At 58.6% G+C, this 24,991-nt stretch overlaps 1 protein-coding gene across 1 annotated transcript; it reads right to left on the reverse strand.

Moving 5' to 3' along the window:
• Window positions 1–368: 368 nt before the first annotated feature.
• On the reverse strand, window positions 369–23,925 carry GCG54_00004185 (uncharacterized protein; the record flags this gene model as incomplete). The annotated part of the gene is made up of 4 exons (XM_045404239.1): window positions 369–1,874; window positions 2,038–5,203; window positions 5,267–23,529; window positions 23,650–23,925. Coding segments are annotated over 4 exons (23,211 nt in total), but the record flags the coding sequence as incomplete, so codon positions are not given.
• Window positions 23,926–24,991: the final 1,066 nt, after the last annotated feature.

Consider the following 24,991-nt stretch of genomic DNA (forward strand, 5'->3'; position numbering starts at 1 on the left):
GCCACCAAAAGTCAAAAACGTGATCAAATCCCATCACGGGCAACAAGAGTCATAATTTCAATGAGCTCATCATTATTCGTTACGGTCTAGAAAGGCCCAATTACAAAAGTAAAAATTACCGCGAAGGAAGCAAGTGGCATCGCGCAATAGGAAAAATCGTCATGACCCAAAAAAAAAAAAAAACCCAAGAGGTATCGTTGTGCAACCACCTTTTGTTCCCCCCCCCNCCCCCCCTTCTCCGAATCATCCCATGAAGCCCCAGGTGTCGTAAGCTTCGTTTTCTTTTTGATAATGTACCAACCCATTTCCTTCTAATCCTTGGGCCTTTCGACCATTTCCCATAATTACACACACACTCTCCCTTGTGTTTAGTTGGATCGCACGTTCGACGCTTGTTCGGGCAGGAAAGTGCCCATGCTGAGTTCGCTGTGTGTCGCTGCCGCGTTGCCGCCAATCGCCGACCCGCCAACCTCGCTGCCGGGCGTGAACAGGCGGACAGACTTGCCCTTGGGCCGAGCCACCAGCACCTGGGCGGGACACACAACGATCTCGTCATCATTGTTGCCAGCGTCGTCTCCCTTCTTGACGACAAGAGGGAACAGAACGATGCGAACGACGGCGTGTTGGCCTTCGAGAGACTCGTTGTTGAGGGACTTGTCGCCGCTGCGCTCATTCATGAGGGCAGCGTTGAACGTGACCGTCTCGGCGAGCTCGCCGTCGGCGTCGTATTCGGGTTGCAGCGGCGGGAGCATCATGTACTCGGCTCGCTGGGTGCGCATCTCGATGGAGAGGTCGACGGCCTCCCTCATCACGCGGCGCAGCTGTGACTGAATCTGGTCCTCCAGGTTCGACGGGGGAGGGAGGACCTTGGACAGCGTCTGGAAGATGGCCTGGACCACGGCCTCGGTGTCGAGGTCGCGCTGGTGCTTGAAGCTCGGGCGCTTGGAGAGCAGCGTCAGGGTGACGGCGCGCCACTGTCGAACGGCCTGGGGAGGGCCGACCTCGGTGAGGAGCTTCTCCAACGACTTGAGCTTCTGTCGTTGTTCGCGGTCCATGCCAAAGAGGTAACGGGTGAACACAAACTCCCAAATCATGTTCATCGTCATGGACATGAATACGTCTCTGCGTCGCACGCGGTCGGCGAGATAGGCATCCACATCAGTGCCATCGAGGATGGCGTTGTCGAGTCGGTCAATGACCTTCTCATCGTTGATTTCATTCGTCAACCGACAAGCGCGCATGTCGGAAAACTTGGAAAACCGGAGGACCCATTGCTGAACGTGGGAGCACAGTTGCTGGCATCGGTGGTCGAAATGGTCGACGTCCTTGACGTTCAAAAAGTCGGCGTCGGCGCCCTTGGCGGCCAGGATCTGGCGCTGCATCTGGCGGATCTTGTCTTTGGCAGCGTCGAGCTCGGAGCGCAGCTTGCTGATTTCGGCATCCTTTTGCGACAGCGACTCTTGGAAGCGGCCGCGCTCGTTGCGAACCTCATCCAGCTGTCGCGACGTGTCTGCATGCTGCGTCTCCAACGAACGGTAGCGTTCGTTGTGTTGGGCAGCAAGCTGGGCATTGGCGCTGTTGAGGCCCTCGTTGACCTCTGTCAAGCGAGCGACCTCTTTTTGTAGGAACTCGAGCGACTGCTTGAGGACGTCGATCTCGGCGTCGCGTTCGGCTAGGATACCTGAAGCTGAAGCGCGATTGCTGGTGGTGGTGGTGTCCGCGGTGGTTCGGGCATCGGCGAGCATGCGGTTCTCGGCCAGGAGCTGTTCGACGCGAGACTCGAGCTCGAGGACTTGCATGCTCTGACGGCGACGCATGCTGTGTGGTCTAGTGGGCGAGCGGGGGGAGCCGATGCGGCCCTCGCCAAAGCCATCCTACAGAGGCTGGGTCAGTGGAAAGTCGGTGAAGATTGAGCAAGGCTGCACAGGCCAAAACTCAATTGGAGCCAGACGGTCGGGGAGGCAAGGCACGAGAATAAAACAAAAGCAGGGATGGCTTGTGCGGGAAAGGAAATGTCAAAAAATGGGATGAACTTACAAAGACGTCGGCCATGTCCTTGGTCCGGACACGACCCTCGTTGGCGACGGGGGTGTTTGACGAGCTGGTCGGGTCCTGGGTGAGGTCTTGCTGACTTCGTTGGCTGAGAGATCGCAGGTCTCCGCTCATGCGCCTGTCTGTCCGGCGGCGGAGAGGAGGGGTGGCAGTGGCTGGGCGAGAGATGATGCCTGGGCTTTCAGGCCTGAATTTGAGTGGCTCCGGTGTTTGTGAGCCCATGGCCCGCCTATGCCGCGAGAGGCTGCTATTGGATATGGATCTGCGCGCTACAGGGGGCTCGACCGGCGCTGGCGATTGCAGCCGTGCAACGCGCTCCGAGACGCTGCGATTGCCGGGCGGAGGCGTGCTGCGCGGTGACGACGTGCTGCTAATCGCTGCCCCGGCCAGCGCCGCAGAGGCCAGGTCTTGGTACTTGGATCGCTTCCTCTCCAGCTCTGGGCTGATGCGCCGCATTTTGTGCGGCTCTGGAGTTGGAGTATCGAGTTGCCGGCTGCTAGGGTCGCGCAGAACAGGCGTCTTGGACACCGGATAGTCGCGAGTCTCGTCCTCGGCGAAAGGCGACCGTCGGATCAGGTCTCTGACCGATGGTGATTTGGCCCTCTCTGCTTCACGAGATCTCCTTCTCTCACGGTGACTGGACAGCTCGGGCGTGCGCTGAGCTTCGCGCCCTTGCGAACTTGTCTCTTGCCAGTCGCGCATGACACCGCTGTCCCGCTCGACTTGGCTGTCGAGACCACTCTTGCGGAAAGGGTGAGACGAGCCTGAGCTCAGCGCGCTGTCGCGATGGGGCTCTGGTGTGCGCAGTGCCCTCCGAGATGATGTCTTGGGGAGAGATCTGGGCTGAGATTCAGCTTCTTCGTGAGCCTCCTCCTGAACTGGCGGCAGGATGCTTGGGACCGGGCTTCGGAAACCTCCCGTCTCGTAGAATGGCTCGGGGCTTCGGGATGAGAGGACGCTGGAAAGATCGCGGCGAGACTCGGCCTCGAAGCCGCGGTCGACGGCCTCGTCCAGATCACTTGTCATGGTGCTTGGCTCTGGGTACAGCGATTGGCGAGTGTCCCTTTCAGTAGCCGATGGGATCTCTTCAGGCTTTTCTTCTCGCCCCAGTACAGGGCTTTCGACATTATCGTCCAGAGCCTTTTCCTTCAGAGGCGCCGTCAGACTAGGCATGCCTTTTGAATGTTCCTCCTTCTCCTTCGGTGACGGCAATTCGCCCGATTCGATTGGGTTCTGTTGAATGGGCGGGCCATCTCTTTGCTCCGTGTTTGGAGCAAAAACATCATCCTCCTCCATTGTCGTGTCTTGTCTTTTGTGATGCTCCTCGTCCTTCGTAGTGTCCGGCTCGGCTGGCGCCTCTTGAGCAGACGCACTTTGCGGCTCTTCGCCGCCCCAGAACTTCTCAACCTCTGCGTTTGCCGCCTCACTAACGCGCTTCTTGTCGGCGCCTTCCCACAGCGATAGGTCGTCGAATAAGTCGTCCTCCTGAGAGCTGCGTTTGTCGGCGTATTTGGACTTCTTTCCCTTCTTCTTGGCGCTGCTTGACTTGGCAAGGGTTGCTGCTGCCGCCGCAATCGCCGCCGTGCCAGCCGCCACACCAAGCCTTGACGAACCGGTACCTTGGTGTTGCTTTTCGGGGGTCGTGGCCCGGGTAGTCTCAATAGGGTCATGATCAGTCTTGTGCTCGAGGTACGAAGCGGCAATATTGAGAGCAGATGACGTCTCCGAAGGGTGTTCAGGAACCTGCTTGTCTTCACTTGGTTCCGGGTGGCCTTGGTGTTCAGAGGCGTCCGGCGCTGACGTAGGGTGATGTTCAGGAACGTCATTGTCTACGTTTGGTTCCGAGTGACCCTGGTTTTCAGAGGCGTCCGGAGCAGATGTCGGGAGCAACGATTCATCTGCAATCGTGCCAGCTTTTTCGGCAGCGTTGTTTTTCTGGCTGTCGTGACCTTCGAGGTCCACAGCTGCGATATCGCGGGAGCTAAAAATTGGTTCCGGCAACAGGGTGTTGGACTGCTCCCTGGTTTTCAGTTTCTTTCGCTTATCGGGCTGCTCATAGGGCACTTCGTGGATGACTTTGCTTGTCTCTTGCGCCGGCGTCAAGTCAACATCCGCGGACCTGGATGATTTGGGAGAAGGCGTTGTGGCATCGACTGGCCGAGGGGTGTCCGCTGGGGTCAGCAGAGTACTTGCTGTCTCGGGAGGAGGCGGCGCGGACGCACTCCTGTTCTCCTCGAGGGGTTCCTTGTCAAAGTATCCCACGTTGTCGGCGCCCTCTGGCGCAAGGCTCTGCTCGGGGTTTGGTGCAGGCGTCGGGTCAATGTTTTGTGGAGATTCTACGTCAACCGGAATGGACTGTTTCTTGCCCTTCTTTCCCTTTTTCGATTTCTTGGTCACTGGAACGTCCCATGAGCCGAGGTCGACCACGTTCAGAGATGAACGTGTGGCTTCTGGGAGGTCCATACTTCTCAAAGTGTCCAAGGCTGCCGTCGGCGAGGCGGGACGCGAACCATCGACGTCAACGTTGACGTCTTGTCGGCGACTTGCACTTGAGCGGGCTCGGTCTTCCGCGGCGGGGCTTTGGGGGGTGCTATTGTCGTGTCTGCTGTCCCGGTCGTTGTCTTCCTGCACAACGCTCTCGAGCGGTCGCTCGGAGAGGGTTGAGCGCTCCGCATAGTTGGGAGATCGAGATCGTCCAGAGAGAATGGAATGCTCCGTATAATTAGGGGATCGAGATCGTCGAGACCGTCGAGAAAGAAGTGAGTGCTCCGTGTAGTTAGGAGATCGGGACCGCCTAGTGAGAAATGAGCCCTCCGTATAATTGGGCGATCGAGACCTTCTTGAAAGAAGTGAGCGTTCTGTGTAGTTGCGAGACCGAGACCGTCCAGAAAGAAGCGATCGATCCCCGTAGGTAGGAGATCGAGACCGCCTAGTAAGAAACGAGCCGTCCGTGAAACCAGGAGAACGAGATCTTCTTGAACGAGGTGAGCCCTCAGTATAGTTGGGAGATCGAGATCGCCTGGTGAGGAATGAGCCGTCCGTATAACCCGGGGACCGAGACCTTCTTGAACGAGGTGAGCCCTCTGTATAACCCGGAGACCGAGACCTTCTTGAGCGAGGTGAGCCCTCCGTATAACCAGGAGACCGGGTCCTTCTCGAACGAGGTGAGCCCTCCGTATAATTAGGAGATCGAGACTGTCCAGAAAGAATTGACTGCTCCGCATAATTAGGGGTTCGTGACCGCCCAGAAAGAAGCGAGCGCTCTGCAAGATCAGGTGATTCAGACCTTCTCGAAAGAACCGAGTGCTCCTTGAGGTCAGGAGATCGAGACCTTACTGAAAGAATGGATTGCTCCGCAAGAGCTGGTGTCCGGGACCGCGCCGGTGAAGGGGGGTTGGAGATGGCATCTGAGGGTTCGGCGATTGTAGGGGGGGTATTGATAGAATCGGCAGCGGTGGACGGCTCCCTCTCTGGCTTGAAAGATTTGACATCGTCCTCCTGGGTAGGGGCAACTTCGGCATCTTCAAGTGCTTGATTCTGCCGCTTCTTCTTCTTCTTGTCTTTTTTGCTTTTCTTTGTCGGAGCACTCGACCACTCATTTGTCCAAGCTGCCAGGGGGTCGAAAGATCCAGTGTCAGCCGTGATATCTTGCCGCTTCTCATCTGCCGGCGCCGTCTCCTGCTTTTCCGGGATCTTGTCTGCGGGAGAATGGGGATGTTCCATCTCGCGAACCAGGCCCATGTTGACATCGACGTCAAGGGGCTCGGAGAGGTTCCTCTCATCTGGGGAAACGTCGGGTGCGGCGATGTCGGGGATCTTGGCCTCCTCTGTAGTGGAGACGGCCGGCTCATCTTCCTTGACCTCTTCCACTGCCGGTTCCGCAGGAGTGGCAGCCTCAGACGCCATCAGGTCGTTTTGCGCCCGAGACTTTTTCTTCTTCTTGTCCTTCTTTGACTTCTTGGCAGGCAATGTCTCGGGCCATTCATCTTCTGGTAGGGCGACGGCGGCTTCCTTGGTCTGTGTGGCATCCTCCAAACTGGCAGACGGCACGTCATTGACACTTTCAAGCTTTGGCTCTGGTGTCGTTGTCGGTTGGTCTACAGTAATCGAGGCCACCGGGACGATCTCTTTAACCGGCTGGGCCGGCTCGGGCAGGGTTTCCGTTGCGATGACGGGAGCGTCCGACGTTGACGTAGGCGGTGCCTGCTCGACAGTTGCGGGTGGTTCTCCATCGATGTCCATTTCATCCTGAAACTCAGCCTTCTCAACGACTGGCTCGATGGGAGCCGGGATAGAAGCCTCAGAAGGGATAGTGGTAGGCGCTTCAGCCGCTGGCAAATTCGCTGCTGCTGGGAGATCGTCGGATGCGCCATCGGCAACAGGCAGCGATCTCGAGGTGTCTTGTTCAACAGCGGCATCGTCCATGGACAAGCCCTTCTTCTTCTTTTTCTTGTCCTTCTTTGACTTCTCGGGCGTCAAGGGAACCTCTTCTTCAGGCTGGGGAGCGGTGGGCTCCTGGGTGTGGACGACATCAGCCTCGGCCGATTGCGATAGCATCATATCCATGGAGTCCTCGACTGGTAGTGTCGCGGGAGCTGCGAGGCCTGCCGAGTCGGAAGCAGGATCAGCGGGGACCTCCTCAGACGGCTTTCTGGACTCGATGAGATCAGCTGGTGTCTCCTCCGGCGGCTGCGTGGACTCGAGTGGAGGAGCAGTAAGGTCAGCCTGTGCCGCCTCTTGGACGCTGGGAAGAGGTTCCTGAGGGGCCTCGGAAACCTCCACTGTCGGCGTAGCATCAGAAAGAACATTTGAATCACCATGCAGGTTAGCCTTCTTCTTTTTCTTCTTGGAAAGCTTGGGCGAAGAGGGCTCATCATCTAGTGGGAGAGAAGGTTGGCCCTCGGGGGTATCAAATGTGTCCGCTTGGTCACTGCGCGCTTTGTCTGCCTCGAGGGCAACGTCTTCATTGGGCGTGTCCGCGTCAGGAAGCGGAATATCTTGGGCCTCGGCGGCAGGCTCTCGGACATCATTGAGGTTGGCCGGCGTGTCCGTTGGTGTCTCCAGGGAGATGTCTTCCGCCGAGGGGACAGTGTCCAAAGGAAAGTCAAGAGAGCGCTCCGTGACAGGGTTGACGGCAGACTCGGCAGCAGGCTCGGCTGAGGGTTGCGGCTCGATCGTGTCAAGAGCCTGTCCCTTCTTCTTTTTCGACTTCTTCGCCTTCTTGTCTGGCAGGGGGAATTCGTCCTCGGCAACCACTGGTTGGCTTGCCTCAATGATTGTGGATTCCTGGACCGGCGTCTTCTGCTCCTCCAAAATTGGAGTCTCTTCGACTGGCTCCACAACGGCCCTCGCAGGCTCGGGCTCGGCGGTCACTGTTTCCTCCCGAAGAGACTGCTCAAGTTGGGGCTCAGCCTCAAGTGCTGGCTCCACCTGAGCCTCCTGGGCCTTCTTGCCCTTCTTCTTATCCTTCTTATCCTTCTTCTCCGGGATAGGGAACTCATCCTCTGCGTTGGCGGTGACCGGCTGCGGCGCCTCGGTTGTCTGCGTGGGATCAAGAACAGTGTCCGCTTGGGTGGCCTCAGCGACGGGGGGGACATCTGCCTTAGACACCTCTTCCGTTGCGGCAACATCCAGATCCATGGGATCTTCGTGCTGGGAAGGCTCAGAAATCACATCTGGAGTGGCCTCATCAACAGTGGTGTCAGGAACAGAGCCCTCTTGTCTGACTGGATCGTCATCAGGCGTGGTGTCCATGGTTTGCTCGCGCACTACCTCCTCATGCAGGGTTTGGGGTTCGTCAGTCGTAGTAGTCGCGTCTTGAGTGAAGACGTCTGTTGGCTGGGGAGTGCTTTCGGTCTCTGGCATCACCATCTGTTCGGGGTGTCCAGTAAGGGCGGCTTCGGGGGCAGGAATTGTCTCCGTTTCCGTAGGCAGGGGTTGCTCCGCGAGGATGTCAGCGGAAGCACCCTTTTTCTTTTTCTTCTTGTCCTTTTTCGACATTCGTGGGAAGATGGGTTCCTCCTCCAACGGACGGGCTTCTTCTGCGGGCATAGGCGTGCTGGAGGATGGTGCATCAGGCTCGAGGACCCGAGCCGGTTCAGACGAGTCGACTTGCTCAGAGGCAGGCTCGTCGACGGCGGGAACTTCAGCCGGGGTGGGTTGTGGCTCTGGTGCTGGAGTCTGTTGCGGCGGGCTTGTTTGTTCGACGACTGGCTCCGTCGCCGGCGTCGCAATCGGCTCATCTGGGGTCTCGAGGCCCTTCTTCTTCTTCTTCTTTTTGTCCTTCTTCGACTTTTTGGTCACGACGGGGAACTCATCTTCTGCCAGAACGGTGGTGTCGGCAATGCTATCCGAAGGCATTGTTTGTGCTTCCTGAGCGACCTCAGCCTCAGCAGCGGGCGGCGGTTGAGAGACGGACGCTGGGTTTGGTGCTTCCTCTGGGCGGTCGAGAATGAGGGTGTCTCCCTGAGTCAAGGTCTTTGATGAATCCTCGGGCAAGGTATCGTCAAGGTGTTGGGGATCCCTGGAGAGTTGGAGATGTTCTGCGTCGGCGGGCAAGGTGTCGACAGGTGGGGCAGGCGCGGGAGTGGATGTGCTTTCCCCATGTCCGGGCTGGTGGTTCTGCTGTGTTGGGTCCTGGAGGCTGTCTTCGGCTTCTTCACCACCAGAGCTCTGCTGCTGCTGCTTCTTCTTGTTCTTTTTGCTCTTCTTTGTTGGCACTTCGAAACCAGCATCATCAGCTTCTTGAGGTGGTTGCGGTTGCTCTCGCTCGTCCCCAGCGCTTGTGTCATGCGGGGCATCAGGAACATGGGACACGCCGGGAACATCTTCGAGCAAGCCTTCAGCAACAGCCTCGGACGTCTCGAGGGGAACGTCAGAAGTCTCAGCAGTAGTCTGGTGTTCATTTACTGCATCTTCCAGACTTGGAGACCTCTCATCCTGTGCTGGTGCAGACGGTGGCGCTTGCTCAGCAACAATTTCTTCCGACTTTGAGGAAGACTCTTCGGGCTGCGCTGCAACCGCGTCAGCCTCATCAGCTGCCTGAGCTGCGGCGCGCTTCTTCTTCTTGTCCTTTTTGCTTTTCTTGCTGTTAGGTTGGATCGCCCATCCGTCATCGCCAGCCCACAGCGCAATGTCCTCTGCGCCGGGAGCGCTGGCAGCGTCCGGGATGGAAGCCGGCTCCGGCTGCGCCGATGACTCAATCGGTGCCGAGGCACCGGGTTCAGCAGCTGAGGGGCCGTCATCCACATCCCGTGCTTGGGTGTCTTCGACATCGTCCGGCTCTCCGGCGGCAGCCTTTGCCTTCTTGGCCTTCTTCTTGTCCTTTTTGGACATGTTGCTTGGGGTTGCGGGCTCGGACCAGACGTCAGCTCTCTCCTCGGGCTGTGTCTCAGTGTCGTCGGGGCTCTGGGTGGTGCTCCCAGCATTCACAATCCCTGTGGGTTCAGGGCCTGGAACGGTCTCCGACAATGAGTCTACTTGCGGCTCCGAGGCGATGAATTCACCAAGTGATTCCGGGGCGGCAGTTTGACCCGGAAGTGCAGCATCGGTGGCGCGGGGAACGGGGTGCTGCTCTTCCTCGGCCTTGTGTCCTCTGGAATCCCCAATGTCGGGAGAGTCGTTGAGATTGAAGTCTTCCGGGCGAGACTCGGCTGATGCAGCGGCGGCGGCGGCGGCGGGCTCGATAATCCCCGCGTCAGAATTTTTGGCACGCTCCAACAAACTGGGACTGCTGGGAGTGTGACGGGGACGGAGACGGGGACTGGGTACCTCGTCCAAAGGCGAGGTGCTGCTGGAGGCGGCGTGGGAGGGCAAAGGTTGGGGGATCTTCGGGTTAGAGTCTTGGTTGGCCAAGGGTTGGACCGGGGTGTTTTGTGGGCCACCAGCCTCCAGGGCCGAGTCGGTGAGGGCCGGTCCCACGGGTTCTGCATCCGTCATCCGCCCGTTTTGCGTGTCGACCAGTGATTTGTCGTGCCCTGGCCCACTGTCCGGCTCCACAATGGCATGCAGGCCGGGGTCGCTGGTGCCAACCTCTCCCGTTTGGGCGCCTGCAGTCGCAGATGGTTTGCCAATGGCACCAGAACGGCCCGCCTGTTCAGCATGTTCGGCGTCCGATGTTGCATCAGCCTCGCTGCTTGCCACCTGCTCCGCTTGCTCCTCGCCCTCCAGTGTCTCACCGCCCTTCCGGTTGGCCGCGCCACTGCTGGACGAGCTGGTTGCGGGCAGCATTCTGTGGGCGGAGGGGAAGTACGCCTGCTGGGCGGTGGGAATTGAAGCGTCGCTCCTCGTGGCTCCCCGCCTTGTTGCGTGCAGCCCAGAGGATGACGGGAAGTAGTCGATGGGGGCAGCAGCAATGTCGTGCGCGTGTTCGTGCTCGTGCTGTTGGGGCAGCGCCTGGGTGCTCTCGCTTGCAGGGTGCCTTTGAGCTTGGCTTTCTGGGTCGAGATCCTTCTGCGCCACACCTTCGCTTGTCTCGTCGACAGCCATCTGGTCCGAACCCTGCATCTCCTCACCAATTGCCAGAGGCAGGCTCTCTGCCTCCGATCGATCCTCACGTTCGCCTGGCTCCGTCGTTTGTAGCTCTCCGGTGGCTGGGGGCGGGGCCGTCGCCGCCTCAGGTTGCCATTCCGAGCCGTGGCCGGCTTCCTGAAGAGGAAGATCGGAATTGTTCGCGGCGGATCCCAGTTCAGGTGCCCACGTCACGGATTTTCGCCTTTGCTCGCCCGTATTTGCAGCAGGTTCGGCCTCGGTCGAGCTTTCTGCTGGCGGGAATCGAGCTTCGTCACTGACAGGCTCTCTCGGCGGAGAGGAAACATAAGCGGACTTGTCCATTGTATTCGCTACATCTGCCGTGCTTTCGGAGATACTTGTGGACGGGCTGTTCTCAGGCTCCGGGTCCAGGGTTGATGACTTCTTGCCCTTCTTCTTTTTCTTTCCCTTTTTGGTAACAGCTGGCCCTGCGTCCGCCTCCTCTGAAATCTTGACGTCCGTAGCGAATTCTCCGCTTGTCGGGAGCTCAGGCGGCGGTGCTTCCGTGTCTCCCGTCTTGTCTTGTGTGATGCTCGTGTCCTTGTCCGTGATCGTCTCGTCCTTTGCCTCCTTCTGGTCCTTCTGGTCTCCGGGAGTATCCTCGATGGCTGCTTGGAGGGCTGCAGCCGCGGCCGCTGCCGCCGCCGCTGCCGCCGCCTTCTTCTTCTTTTTCTTGCTCTTCTTGGACTCAACTGGCGAGTCGGGTTCGACTGGGGTCTCAACGCCGCGAGGTTGCTCCTTCTCAATGAACCGCTCTTGCGGCTTGGCATCCACCGCGTCAATTTGGCTGTCGAGAAGGGTGGGCTCTTGCGAAAGGCTTCCAGGCACGTCATCTTTGGTCTCGATGGAGATGGGGCGTTGCGGCGGCGTTGCAAAAGCCTCATCGTTGCTTTCGGCGTTTGTAGGCTCTTGAGGCTCGCGAATAACCGTCTCCGGGTCGTCGAACGCCTTTGTAGCCGTCTCTTCCGCCACGGGGGCTCGCTCGGGAGTGGCTGCAGGCTCCATGGACTCATCTTGAGGGATGATAGTAGTAGCGCCGGATTCTGAGACCTCGTTCTTGCGAGATGTTGATGGCTCTTGCAGGGGAGATGCATTGTCAGCCTGGTCGACTGACTCTGTTAACGTGCTGCTTGGTAGCTCTTGAGTCTCTTCGGTGACGGCCAGATCCTTCTTTGCAGCATTCAGGTCATTGCCCTGAGCTTTGTCGGATCCCTTCTCGATCGAAGAGACCGTATCCGGGGCTGGCTCCTCTGTGAAATCTGGCGCCTTTTCCTCGGGGGCACCAACCATGGCCGGAGTCTCAACAGCAGCCGGAGTCTCAATGATTTGAGTCTCGACGGCAGCTGGAGTCTCAACAACGACGGTGGTCTCCTCGGTGGCGAATTCAACATCAGCAGGAGTTTCGACAAGAGTCTTCTCGCCGACAGCCGGAGTCTCAACAGTAGTCTCGCCTGTAGGAGTCTCAATAATAGGAGTCTCAACTACGGGGTTCTCGATTACAGGAGTCTCAACGACTGTAGTCTCACCAAATGGAGTGTTGGAAGCAGGGGGTTCAACATCAGGGCCCTCAGCAGGAGCTGGAGTAATCTGGAAAGCCGTGTCTTCTTCGTCGAAAGCAACAGTAGTGTCACCCGTAGGAGTCTCAACGATTGGAGTCTCGACTACAGAGCGATCAACCACAGGAGCCTCGGAGTCTCGAGTCTCGACAGCTGGAGTCTCAACGATAGTCTCACCGGCAGGAGTCTCAACAATCGGAGTCTCGACCACAGGATTATCGACTAAAGGAGTCTCAACAGCTGGAGTCTCTGTGAGCGGAGTCTCAGCAGCTTGAGGAACGACAGGAGGAGTCTCCGCCGTAGGGGTCTGAAGAGGTGTATTTTCCACAGATAAAATGTCGTCCAACTGGGACAGAGAGGGTCCCTTGCTCTTCTTCTTCTTTTTCTTCTTCTTCCTGTCCGACTGTTCAGGCTGAGCAGGTTCGGCTGACGGCATTTGCGTGCTCGCTGGTCCAGGCTCGGGAAGCTCGGGAAGCTCGGGAAGCTCAGCTGCGCAATGGGTCGTGGAAGGGACATTGTCAATAGGCTCGGAAGTAGAGAGGGAATCCTCTTTGGGGCCAGATTCCGCCGCGGGAACTTGGGCGGTCTCTGCCTCGCTGGTTGTGGGCTGCGATCCATTGTGGAAATCGTCCTCGGGTATTCCGGAGTAGACATTGTCTGAAGTAGCTTCCACGGGGCTGGTGGGCGTAGCCTCCAGATCCAATCCACGCGATTCTGAAGAAGACAATTCAGGGTTCTTGGCAAGGTCCGCATGGACGTCTGCAGCAGGGGTTTCCTGTTCAAAGACAGGCTCGGCCTCGACGTGTTCATTCTCAGCCGCTAAAGATAGGTTCTGGCCCTTTGAAGTGGGAGTGGGCGATGTCTCTGCTGCCTCTGCGATATCACGGACGGCACTCGTTGGTTCCTGCGCAGGCTGGACATCGTCCGCAGGCAGAGTCGACAGCAGTGGCAAGTCGTCCTCCGTGTTGCCGAGCTTTGCCTCGTCTTCACCAGGGGCGGTTTGTGTCTGGGTCGAATGGTCGTCCAAGCTGAGCGACTTCTCTTCCGAGCCAGACATTGGAACTTGCGGCCCCAAGGAAGGCTGACCATCAGCAGGCGCGTCTTGCGATGTGGGAGCGTCCTCGATCTGACCAGACAAAATATCCTCGAGAGTGGCAGGCTTCGCTTCCGCTTCAACGGCAGGCTTCGACTCCGATGTATGCTCGTCGATCCCGGCTGTCTTCTCCACGTCCTCTTCAATTGAAGCCGACGAGTCTGCTACGTCATCTCCTCGTGCCAATTGGTTGTCGTCTTGTTCCGAGATAGTAATTTGCTGAAGTTGAGACTCCGCGTCGGGCAGCGGGGCAATTGGTGCTATGGACTCGGTTGTGGAGCTGCTCTCCTCCAGCTTGGCCGACACTTCCTGCTCCGGGAATGGCGTCACTGGCTCGGAGGCAACGGGGGTGTCTTGAGTGGCCTCAGTCGTTGGCTTGGCTTCACCATCCAGATCGAGCGCCTTCATTGCCTTCTTCTTCTTCTTCTTACTCTTCTTTGTCTCAGGAGATGAAGGTTCGGTGACTGAAGGCGCAACAGGCTGATCGGCCTCATTGATGCCCTTGCTCTCGTCGAACGTGTGCGCCGAGGACGGAATGTCTGTGCCGGGCAAGAGAGCCGGTTCGCCGGCCTGTGGCACAGAAGCGGGAACGGTGGTGTCGGTTTCGGGAAGCCAAGTCGCGGCTTGTGGCTCAGGCAACTGGGATGCTTGATCTGCCTGATCAGCCTCAAGGGCTGGGGCATGGGCATCAGCGTCAGCCACAGGAGCTCCCACCTCAACCATAGAGTCTTGTGCCTCAGTCTCAGGCGCGGGAAGCGTGTCGTCGGCAAGGGAGGGTATGAAGTTGTCCTCTGGCAATTGTTCTGGCACTGGTTCCGTGGCAGACTCGATCTGGTCGTGTCCCTCTTCAGGCTTCGCAGAATGTTCAAGCTCCAACGCCCGAGCCTGAGCTTTTTTGAGTTTCTTCTTGTCTTTCTTGGACAGCTTCTTTTCGGCAGGAACGTCTGCTGTAGAAGGCTCAAGAGGGGCAGTCTCCAAGGCCTCAGCATCAATGGGCGCCTTGCTCTCAACGGTGGGCATCTCAGGCTGAGTTCCCCCAGGAGTGTCTTCACTGCGAACATTGTCGATGGCGCTTGATGGCAGGCTCTCGATTACATGGGCGACGTTAGCTGATGGAGTCTCACGCTGGATGGACTCGACCGGTAGGCGCAAATCATCTCTTGGGGTGTTTGAGAAACGCGTATCGTCGGTGGACAAGACACTGCTGTCGGCAGGCGGATCAAGGTTGGTGTGAGTCGATGACGGGAGGTCTTCTTCATACGGCTTGGCTGGAGGGGATCTGGGCATGGAGACCTCATCAGGAGGGGCCACAACCGAAGGAGCGTCCGCTGGAAGCGTCTCTTCATGTACGGGAATCTCAGCAGAGCGCGTTTCCGAAGTGGGAGCGACTTCGCTCGGGATGGCCTCTGTCGAGGGAGCTTCAGCTGGGGCCTTGGTGTCGGCTTCACCAGACGGAGGTACAGGCTCTTCCACGAGCATCTCGCGAGGAGCATCGATTGACTGCCGTCGGTCCTTGTCAATGGGGCTGACAGGAGCAATGTCATTCGACAGCAAGGCGGCATTCTCGGCTGGTGGCTCGGAAGAAGAGGCGGCCTCCGTCGGGGCAGTGTTCTCGTCCATGGACAGCGCCTTGCTCTTTCTCTTCTTCTTTTTGGCCTTTTTGGACAGCTTCGTTCCGGCAAGTGGCCCCGCCGGTTCGAACATTCCAAAGTTTTCCAAGCTCTGGGTGTCGGGGTCAGACTGCTTCTTTCCGTCAGTCTGGTCGTCATGGCCGAGAATGGTCGTGGCAAGCCCGGCTGCCGCACCGCCTGCAACAGCGCCAAGAGCGACGTCACGCGCATCGGAGAGACTCTCCTCTTCAACTTTAGCCATCGCCTCGGATCTATCCAAAGACCTGGTGCGCGTGGGGCTCGGCGGTGTATCTGGAAGGTCACGCTCCATTAGATTCTTGACGATAGACGGGGGCGTCATGTGCAGGAGATACGAACTTCTGTCCTTGGAGGTGACTTCAACTGGCTCTGGCTCTGGCTCTGGTTGTGTCCCGACCGCCGGTAACGTCTCAGGGCTGGTCGGCAGAGCAGGCAAATCTTCTAGCTGATGATCAAAGGCATACAGCTGGGAAGCTGCGTCCGGAAGATGAGGAAGTGCGGGCGATTCGGGCGCAAGTGTGAGGCCTCTTGGATGATCCTTAGGTTCTGCCACAGGACTAGAAGGCAGAGCAGGTAGGTCTTCCATGCGCTGCTCTGAAAAGTAGAAGTCGGCTTGTGGGGGAAGGGCGGGCGATTCTGGGGCGAAGGTGATCCTAGGGGCGTTCATCTCTTCACGGTCCGTTACAAGGGGTTCCGTTGTAGGACTGCTGGGGAGAGCAGGTAGCTCCTCCAAAGACTGCTCTGGGAAGTGGAAATCCATCTCGTGAACTGAAGGGAGAGCGGGCGATTCAGGTGCCAGAACGGCCCTAGAAGGGGCAGGCTCCCCGCGCTCCATCACAAGGGGCTCCGCTGCAGGACTTCCGGGGAGGGAAGGCAAATCGTCTAGCTGTTGCTCTTGAAAGTAGAAATTCGTGTCTGGGACGGAGGGAAGAGCGGGCGATTCTGGGGCGAAGGTGATCCTAGGGGCATTCGTCTCCTCGCGGTCCGTAACAAGAGGCCCCATTGGAGGACTCCCAGGAAGGGCAGGCAACTCTTCTAACTGCTGCTCAGGGACATAGAAACCCGCGCCTGAAACCGCGGGGAGAGCGGGCGATTCAGGTGCAAAGATGAACTTCTTGGAGACACCCTCGTTTTCTGCCACAGGGCTACCAGGAAGAGAAGGCAAGTCCTCTAGCTGCTGCTCAGGAAAGTAGAACCCCGCGTCAGGAACTGAAGGAAGTGCCGGGGACTCAGGCGCATAGGCTAACTTCTTCAGCGAGTCCACAGTCTCCGCCAGAGGGCTGCCGGGAAGAGAAGGCAAATTCTCTAGCTGCTGCTCTGGGAAGTAAAAGTTCACGCCAGGAAATGAGGGGAGAGCCGGGGATTCGGGCGCATAGGTATATCTAATGGGCAAATCCTCGTTCTCTGCCACAGGGGTAGCGGGAAGGGAAGGCAACTCATCCAAATTGTAAGCCGGTGTATCGGAATACCTAAATGTCTCTGGAATCGTGGGGAGAGAGGGGGACTCTGGAACATAGGTGATTGCTGCGGGAGGGTCCTGCTGCTCTAAAACAGGGCTGAGAGGAAGAGCAGGCAGGTCTGTCTCAAGCTGCTCTGGCAAGCGGAAACCTGTGCCTGGCCACGTAGGCAGGGATGAAGACTCCGGCGCGTAGCTGATGGTAGGAACAGGTTCATGGTGCTCTGACAACGGGCTGCCAGGAAGAGCAGGCAAATGGTCCATTGAGTCGACCGGGAAGATAGCATCTCTGGACGTGTCTGGAACCGCTGGCAGAGCTGGAGACTCGGGTGCAAACTTAGGGCCAATATCGCGGTCGCTGCGCTCCAATACCGGGCTGGCAGGAAGGCTGGGCAGCTCTGCCAGATCGTAATCGGGAATGTCTAGCCATGCAGCATCTACAACCGAGGGAAGTGCGGGCGACTCGGGTGCGAAGCTGACGCCCTTTGGGATTGGCTGATACTCTGCTACAGGGCTGCTGGGGAGGGGAGGCAACTCATCCAGGTAACGTGCTGGGAGACTGAAACCTTCGGCGGTGTCTGGGATGGCAGGAAGCGCAGGAGATTCGGGGGCGAAGCGGACGCTCTTGGGTGAAGCTCGAGGCTCTACCTTGGGGCTAGCAGGTAGAACAGGCAAAGCCTCAAAGTAATGGTCTGGGAGACCGATTCGATGGGTCTCTGTGACAGGCGGAAGAGCAGGAGATTCAGGGAGGAATTTGGGGACAGTATACGGCGCTTCGTACGCGTCCTCAGCCAATGGACCCGCGGGGACAGCAGGGAAATCTTCCGCGTCGTGGAACTGCATAACAGGAGAAAGCGCCTGCTCTGTCACAGGACTGGCGGGAAGAGATGGCAGGTCCATCGGCTCATACTCGAAAGATTCCAGTTGCCTGGCTGCATCAGGCATGCCGGGAAGTGCGGGCGATTCAGGGAGGAAAACAGGGCCTCTGGGGTTCTCTACCAACCCAGGCTGAGACGCTGGATTGTCAAATAGAGCAGGTAGATCTGCTACTGCGCGCTCCAAAGACGCCTCGGCAGGCACTGCATCTTCATGCTCGGTTACCGTACTTGCTGGACTGGCAGGAAGAACGGGTAGCGCAGCTAGCTCACGCTCTGACAGCTCTAGTTGTCTGCTTAGGTCTGGAACCACAGGTAGAGCGGGGGATTCAAGGCGGTACATGGCACCAGTATGGTGCAGTGCTTGCTCGGCCTTTGGCGTTGTCTCCTGCGAGCTGAACTGGTCTCGTGCAGCCGGAGAGCGGAACACGTCCGTGTTGACACGGAGCTCATCAGGCTCGAACGGTGACGCCTGAAGCTGGCGGAAGTACTCCACGTCGTTCTCGCGGAGAGCAAACTGCGGTGCAGGAGACTCGCGGGACGAAGGCTCGCTGGGTGGCAGCTCCGGAAAGTCTACGTGTGGCTCCGTAGACTGAGCGGCGTGCTCCTGGCGAGCCTGCTCGAGCAGGTAGAGCGGTTTAATCTCCTTGCTGCTCTCCCACGAGAATGGTCTGATGGAAGGACGCCGGGACAGGGCGTTTTCCGGGGCCGTTGGAGCCGTCGGAGAAGTCATGGGAGAGATTGCATGTCCCAGATTACCTGGAGATGATGGGCTGGACCTTTGTCCGAGCCGCAGCTTGAAGGGCACCGCAGTTTGGCTTGGGCTCTTGTGCGGGGTGTCCAAGTTGCTGCGGCGCCGGACATGCGTCTTCATCTCGTGCTGTCGTCTCCGCTCCTCTGGGGGCGTTTCTGGCCGGCTGTCAGGCAGGGCAGGGAGGTCGTCGAGCTCTTCCGTTGGAGGACCAGAAGTGCTCGGCGGCATGGGACTAGGCGGGAGGGGAAGGAGGTCGCCATATTGCGGGTCGATGGCTGGCCTGATTGTCCGCTGTGTGATTTCGGGGTCGAGAATGTCCACGTCTGAGGAAGTACTGGCGGTCCTTTCCAAAGAACGAAACTGTTCAGACTCTTCCGGTTGAGGTTCGGTGGCGTTGGAGCGGGACATCATGGAGCCCAAAGCTGCCACGGCGCTCGCCAAGCCGGCACCCGCGCCAAGGGTGCCGGCATTATCTAAAAAAGACTTCTCCTCCTTTCCAGATGTGTCTTTGTTTCCGCTTCCCGGTCTAAACAGGCTGAAGAACCCGCTGCTGCCGCGCTTCTCTTCCTCCTTGGTGCTCTTTTTGTCATCGTCCTTGACACTCTTCTTGTCGTCGCGGCTATGTCTCTTACGGCTGGACCCGTCCGATGCCACAGACTTGACATCGTCGTCTTCGTAACGGCTGCCGTTGGAGCGGCGATCAGACTTGCTACGCCGCGGTGTCGAATCGGACACAACAGAGCCTGTATCTTGGTCGTCGATCCTAGATCGATCTCGCCGCGATTTGGCAGGACGATCGTCCCAGTCGCCCACAGTTTTGGTGGGCGAGCTTCTCCCGCCGGCAGACACGTCCTCAATCTGCTTCTCGACATCAGTCCACTCGTCAGAGCTCTGCTTGGACTTTTTGGACTTTTTCTTCTTCTTCACTGGCGAGTCCAACGGGTCGTCGTCTTTCTCGCGAGGTTCTGTCGGACCAGTGTCGTTGTGCTCTGGCAGCTCCTCGCGATAGCTGCGTGGCTCCTCAACGATGATCTCCTGCGGCTCTTTCCCATCCTCCTGTACCACGACGATGTCGGATCTGGAAGACCGTTTCTTCTTCTTTTCTTTCTTGCTCAACTTCGTCGGGGCAGCGGCGTCGTCGTCTGCATTGGGTGTCTCAGATGATGCCGGCGCCTGGAAAGATGGCTCATCGCGGGAGCGTACGTAAGAGCTCGGCACCTCAGAAGGCTGAGAGTAGAGAGAAGAAGACTCGTCAAAGGATCTTGTGTCTTGGATAGAAGGCAGCTCGTCAAAAGAGGTGCCAGCGTAAGGAGAATCATCCAGGGATCGGGTGGTCGGGGGAGATCTTCGCTCTTCAGACTGGCGCCGAGGAGTTGGCTCGTCAGAAGAACGGCGGGGGTGGTGAGTTGGCTCTTCGTCAGAACGGCGGGAATGGTAAGTTGGCTCGTCAACGTAACGGCGGGAATCGTAGGCTGGCTCTTCAACGGGACGATCCCGGTAGGAAAACGACGGCGAATTCCAAAGCGGGTCGTCGAGAGGGTCGCGAACTTTAGGACCAACCGAAACGACGGTTGAAACAACGGTTGAGGGGCTCTGAGACCTGTCGTCGTTCCAATCGTGCTCGGGCGCCGTTTGTGAGAAAGGATCCAGTGGTGTTACCGCCTTTGATGCCTCCTCCGGCGCGCTCTCGACGCTTTGTCTCTTGGCGGCCTTCTGCTTGCGCTTCTCTTTCTTACTGAGCTTCCTACCAGGCTCAGATTCGTCGCCAGCAGGCTCTTCATGCAAGACTTCGGTCTCCTTGGATTTGCCCTTATCACGATACTTTCTGGGGAGAGTGTCGAAAGCAGCATGGCCGTTGTTCAGATCCTTCCCCACAGGAGTGTCTTGAACCTCGCCAATGACGTGGCCTGGCTCACGGGTGGCTGTGGGCTGCCCGATATTCTCAGGACCGTAGATTCCCAGGTCATTTACCGTCTCTACGTAAGGCTGCTGGTAGATTGGCTCATTCTGGCCCGGCGGACTATCACGCCGCATGTAGGTCGGGTTGTCAATGACAATGTTGGGGTCAAATCCAGTGTCTTGCAAGCCAGCAGCGAGGACGGACGCGAACTCCAAGTCGTCCGCAAACGCCCCGGGCATCTGAGAGGTTTGTGGACTGGACGGCTTCGGGCCTGGCGCAGGAGGCAAGTCATCCTCAAACGAGGTGATGACCTTGGGATGAATGGGTGAAACGATAGGCTCCGAGGAAGGCTCAACGACTCGGGACTTGGGAGACTGCGGTGGGCTGTGTCTGTCCCTGTCTTCCGTCGTCTTGTTCTCTTCGAAAGGATCGCGAACCTCGGAGGTAGCTGCCGCTGCAGCACCCGCTCCGCCGATGGCTGCGGCGATTACGTCCCACGGGGTGCTCTTACCGAAGCGCTTCTTCGACTTCTTGGGGGAAGTGGATGACGGCACGCTCTTTGGGGGCTCCGGGCTCTCAATCTCAAAACTCTTTGTCTCGTTCTCGCCCCAGGTCACCGACTTGGCGGTGGGCGTCGTCGGCCTCTCGACAACCTTTTGTTTTGGTTCCGGGACGACTTCAGGGGCAACATCCGCGGGAGTTGCAGTCACCTCTACGGATCTAGGCTTTGGCACTTCACGTGTGCTCTCCTTCGGCTTTTCGTCTTGTCTCGCTTCACGGTTCGCCTCCTTCTGCTGCTCAGGGGCAGGTGTGGCGCGGGGGGTGATATTAGGTGTAGGGAGGACGAGATTCAATAGGGGCCGCTCGCGCTCACAAGAGGGGTCGCGAGACCGGAAGATATGCGTGGAGCCAGGACCAAGCTGGCCTTCCGGTAGACGGAAACGGGCGAGCTCGTCTGGAATTATGACGTGGTCGATACGAACATCCGCATTTGGCGCGTCGTAGGGGCTCTTGTCGTGAGGATGGTCCATCTCCGGGGGCGTCACAATGGTGACAACTTCAGGTCGCCTGTCGTCATCGTACTTGCCTACAACAGACCCGTCGTGAGGCGAGGAGCTGCGGGAGCGAATTTCGTCCTCGGCAATCTTGCGAGCCAGGACGGTCTCCCGGTAATGCCTGTCGGCCTCTTCCTGGACGGCGTCTCTAGCAGCCTGGGAGCTGGTACGCGAGCCATCCTCGGTAACATGTTCACTACGATGTTTTCGCGATCTCTGTTCTTCTACGGCAATTGCAGAAGCAAGAGCGGCCGCGGCTACGGGCGCAGTGGCATGCTTGACCTCGTCGTAGATTGCCTTGGCGGCGTGCTTCTCCTCTTCGAACGAGTCTCTGCGACGGCGGGGTTCCGGCGTTCTCGAGCGGTCTCTGAAGCCTTGCTGGTACTGCTCCAACCTTTGCTCGAGCTCGAAAGAATCCTTGCGGCTCATTCGTGAATCCGAGTAATCGGGCTTCCTCGGGGGCGAATCGTCGAAATTAGGCTCGCGATCAACAGTTACGACCTGGGGAGTCAGCGGCCTCTTGGGCGTGGCGTTCTTGGGCGTCGCGTATTTCGGTGTTTGGAAAGCGTCGTCAGCGACCTGGAACTGGAAAGGGTCAATAGGGGCTTGTGTAAAGGGGACCTCGGGTTGCTCCACCCCATGATGATCTCGGGGTAAGTCAGTTTGCTTCTCTACCCGCTTCGCATCCCGGCGTTCTTCGACGACTTCCGGCTTACGCTCTTCTTTACGTGGCTCCTTGGGTTTCTCTCGGCGCTGTCGATCTTCCTCCGGGTCATACTCTACTCGGATTTCGTCACCTTTCGGCAGCCGGTACACCTCTGGACGGGCATCTGGGCGTGCTTCCGGCTTCTTGGTCGGCTCGGGAGGGGCATCAACGTGGGCGGCACGGTTCTTGTCTCGTTGGTCGATGATCTCGACGGGGCTGTGCCTATATGACCGGCGTTCGCTGCGATCGCGGCGTTCACGGTCGTCCATTTCAATTTTGACAGGCTGATCTACCCGCTCGTCTGGTCGACGGCTGGCCAGAGACTCCCGGGCGTCGTCTCGCCTCTCCCAGGCCTCCTTCCGGCGCTCGTCGTGACGTTGAACGTGATCGGCAGAGTCCCTACGGTTAGCCATGGCCACGCCAATGGCCGCGGCTGCGGCCCCAGCACCGGCGATGGCTGTCTCGACAGGGATCCTACCAGGGCTCCTGCCCGTGGGCGTCTGACGCTTGAAAGTCCGGGGCTCTACATATCTGTCCGCATCATAAACCTTGGATGAGACCGGGACGATGGGTTTAGGTTGCTGCAGGGGAACAGGGGCGGGTCGGGACTGTTGTGGGAGGTCTTGCCTAGACGCGGTCACAGAAGCGCGGTCAAAGTCAAACTTGTCTGGGTCTGAAGTTGGCACGGGATACACATGCTGCATCGGCTGCTGCACTGGCTTCTTCTCGGTCTTGGGTGACTGGACTTGCGCTACGGTTTCCTCGTGATGACGGCGGAACGAGCCTGCAGATCGAGGGTCGTCCTGTTCGCCAAAGCCACAGGGACTCTTTACGGCGCCGCGGAGGGAGTTGTAAGGGCCGAAGAGACGCGGGTCGACGACGGTGTTCTTCCGTCCGGGCGGCTGGATCTGCTCAGGAGGCTCGGCCGAGATCCTGGCAGACTTGGACGGCTTGTCAAAGCCGTAAGCCAAGCCGCCGCCATCTGAGCTGTCGGAACTATCCGTAGACGATTCATCCTCAGACGCGGATTCCCAGTCGTCGTCGGAGGAAGACTCCTGCACTTTCGAAGAAGGTCCCGCTTGACTCTTACCGTCGGCTTTATGATTGCGGAAGTGACCAAAGGCAGCGGCTGCACCGGCTATACCGGCGGCACCAGCCAGCTGGGACGCACGGGACTTGCCGGCGGCACGCTTGTCGGATTCATTCTGCCTCCTGGCAATGTCCTGCAACTGGCGGCCAATCTCGAGGATTTCTTCATCGTCGGTCTTGGGCCGCGACTCAGCCGGCGGTGGTGGTTGCTGACGGACCTCAGTAGGCGCAGGCTCATTCCGATACATGGCGGGACTGGCATAAGCAGAAGCCGCGGGGGTTGGACCCTGGCTCTTGTCGCGTTCAATGTAGCCGCGGCCGTAGGCCAGGTCGGAGTTGACCGAGGACGAAGACGAGTTCGTGGCAAAGAAGATACGAGCCTTTTGCTTCTTCCTCCGCCGTCGCTCACGCTGCTCCGAGGGGGCCCTCCAAAAAGTGCTAAAGACACCGCCGAACCGTGGAGCCTTGGCCGAAACGTTGAGGAGGGACGACGAAGTGGATGACGAGGCGGACGAACTCGAGCCGCCGCGCGGGCGCGTTTTCGCAGGCTCGGTGTATGCCGATGCTGATGCTTGAGAGCCGGCATATCGATCGCGGTCGGCATATTGTTGGGGGGGTTCAGAATATCTCTCAGCTTGGGCGTATCGCTCGGGTTCTGGGTATCTCTGGGGGTTCCCGTACGGTTGTTGCTGTTGGTATTGCTGATGATGTTGTGGTTGTTGTTCGTATCGCTCAGGTCTCGGAGCGTAGCTTTCATGATCGGGGTATCTTTGGGGTTCGGCGTAGGATTGGGAGTATTGCGACGGGGAGTATGTCTGGGGTTGGTATTGGTATTGTTGCTGCTGCTGCTGCTGCTGCTGCTGCTGCTGCTGCTGCTGCTGCTGCGAATAAGGGTATTGCTGTGGTTGAGCAGAAGGGCCTGGCATGCTGGATACGGTGGAGGGGGCGGCGGCGGCGGAGGCAAGCTGTTCGCGAGAATCACGCCGGTCCTTTCTTCGCCGCCTAGAGCTCTCCGGGCTCCGGCGACGTGGATCACCACGCATCATGGTTGAAGCGGCGATTGGGACCCCGTGGTGCGCATTTGTCGTGGATTGGTATGCGCGCGATTGATTGACGGGATAATTAAGTGTACAGTTGCTAGATGTATGCGCGGGGTCCTTCAAGTCGGCGCAACGATGTTCGAGGGGCTGTTGCAAGGCTGATTGCGATAATCTGGCGATGTTATTGTTTTGTTTTTCACAGTAAGCAGCGGCCGGGACAAGCCGTGAAGCTCATCCTGGGGGTTCAGAAGATTGGCAAAAAAAGGCCGGGTGGGGGAGGAGGGTGGCTGGGGATCTGTTCTGGGACGATGGGTGGGTGGATGGTTTGGATGGTTTGGATGGTTTGGATGGTGGAAGAGAAGGGGTAAGGGTCGCCGGGGGGGTGGTGCTGGGTGCTGGGTGCTGAAAACGCAGCTGCAATCTGCACTAACCCAGACTTGTCGGGCCAACCTCGCTGCTCGTAATCGGCCAGGTTCAGGGTCCAGGGTGGGAGTAGCGGACGAGTCTGCTTGGACAGGCTTGGGGCGAGTTGGAGCCTTTTGGGGGAGGCATGGAGGGGGGACCTGGACCTGATGCTGAGTCCACTGTAAAAGTTCCAGCAGCACCTGAGTCCGCCCGCGACGGGACAAGGCGAGACGACATGTTCGCTGCGTAAAATTGGCAGCCGGGGACCAGGAGAAGCGAGGAAACAGCCAGGATTGGTTGAAACAAGAACCCCCCCCCCCCCCCCCCCCCCCCCCCCCNGTTAAAAAAAAACCCCCCCCCCCCCCCCCAGCAGAGCCAAGCTGCCGACATCCCTGTCTCTAGGCCTCCGAGCTCAAGCTACGGATACTGCTCACTTCCAGGTTCCATCCATGCTGCAATACTTTGTACCACGGATATGGCGCCGTCCTGTCTGCCTGTTGTTCGAGTCTCGACTCTTGCGTACGACAGACGCTGGCCATCACCACATCACGGGCGGCTCGAACCACATCGACCATAAACCCTTCCTCGACCACCATGAGCAACGGCAGCAAAGACGCATCACGAATCCTCGTCACCGAGCAGGCAGCCCCCCGAGTCTCAGACCTCAGATGACAGCACACCTCCCACACTGCCGTCCGCCACACTCGCACACCCACCACTCGCAGCAGAGAGGGACAGAGACACACCCGGCTTGCTGTCTGTGACTCTCAACTCTCTTCCCGTCCCGCGGGTGTGTCTCTCAACCTCTGATCGGTCAGAAACAGACCAGCTC

Source organism: Colletotrichum gloeosporioides (assembly GCF_011800055.1).
Source record: "Colletotrichum gloeosporioides strain Lc1 chromosome Unknown consensus_48, whole genome shotgun sequence".
Lineage (NCBI taxonomy): Eukaryota > Fungi > Ascomycota > Sordariomycetes > Glomerellales > Glomerellaceae > Colletotrichum > Colletotrichum gloeosporioides.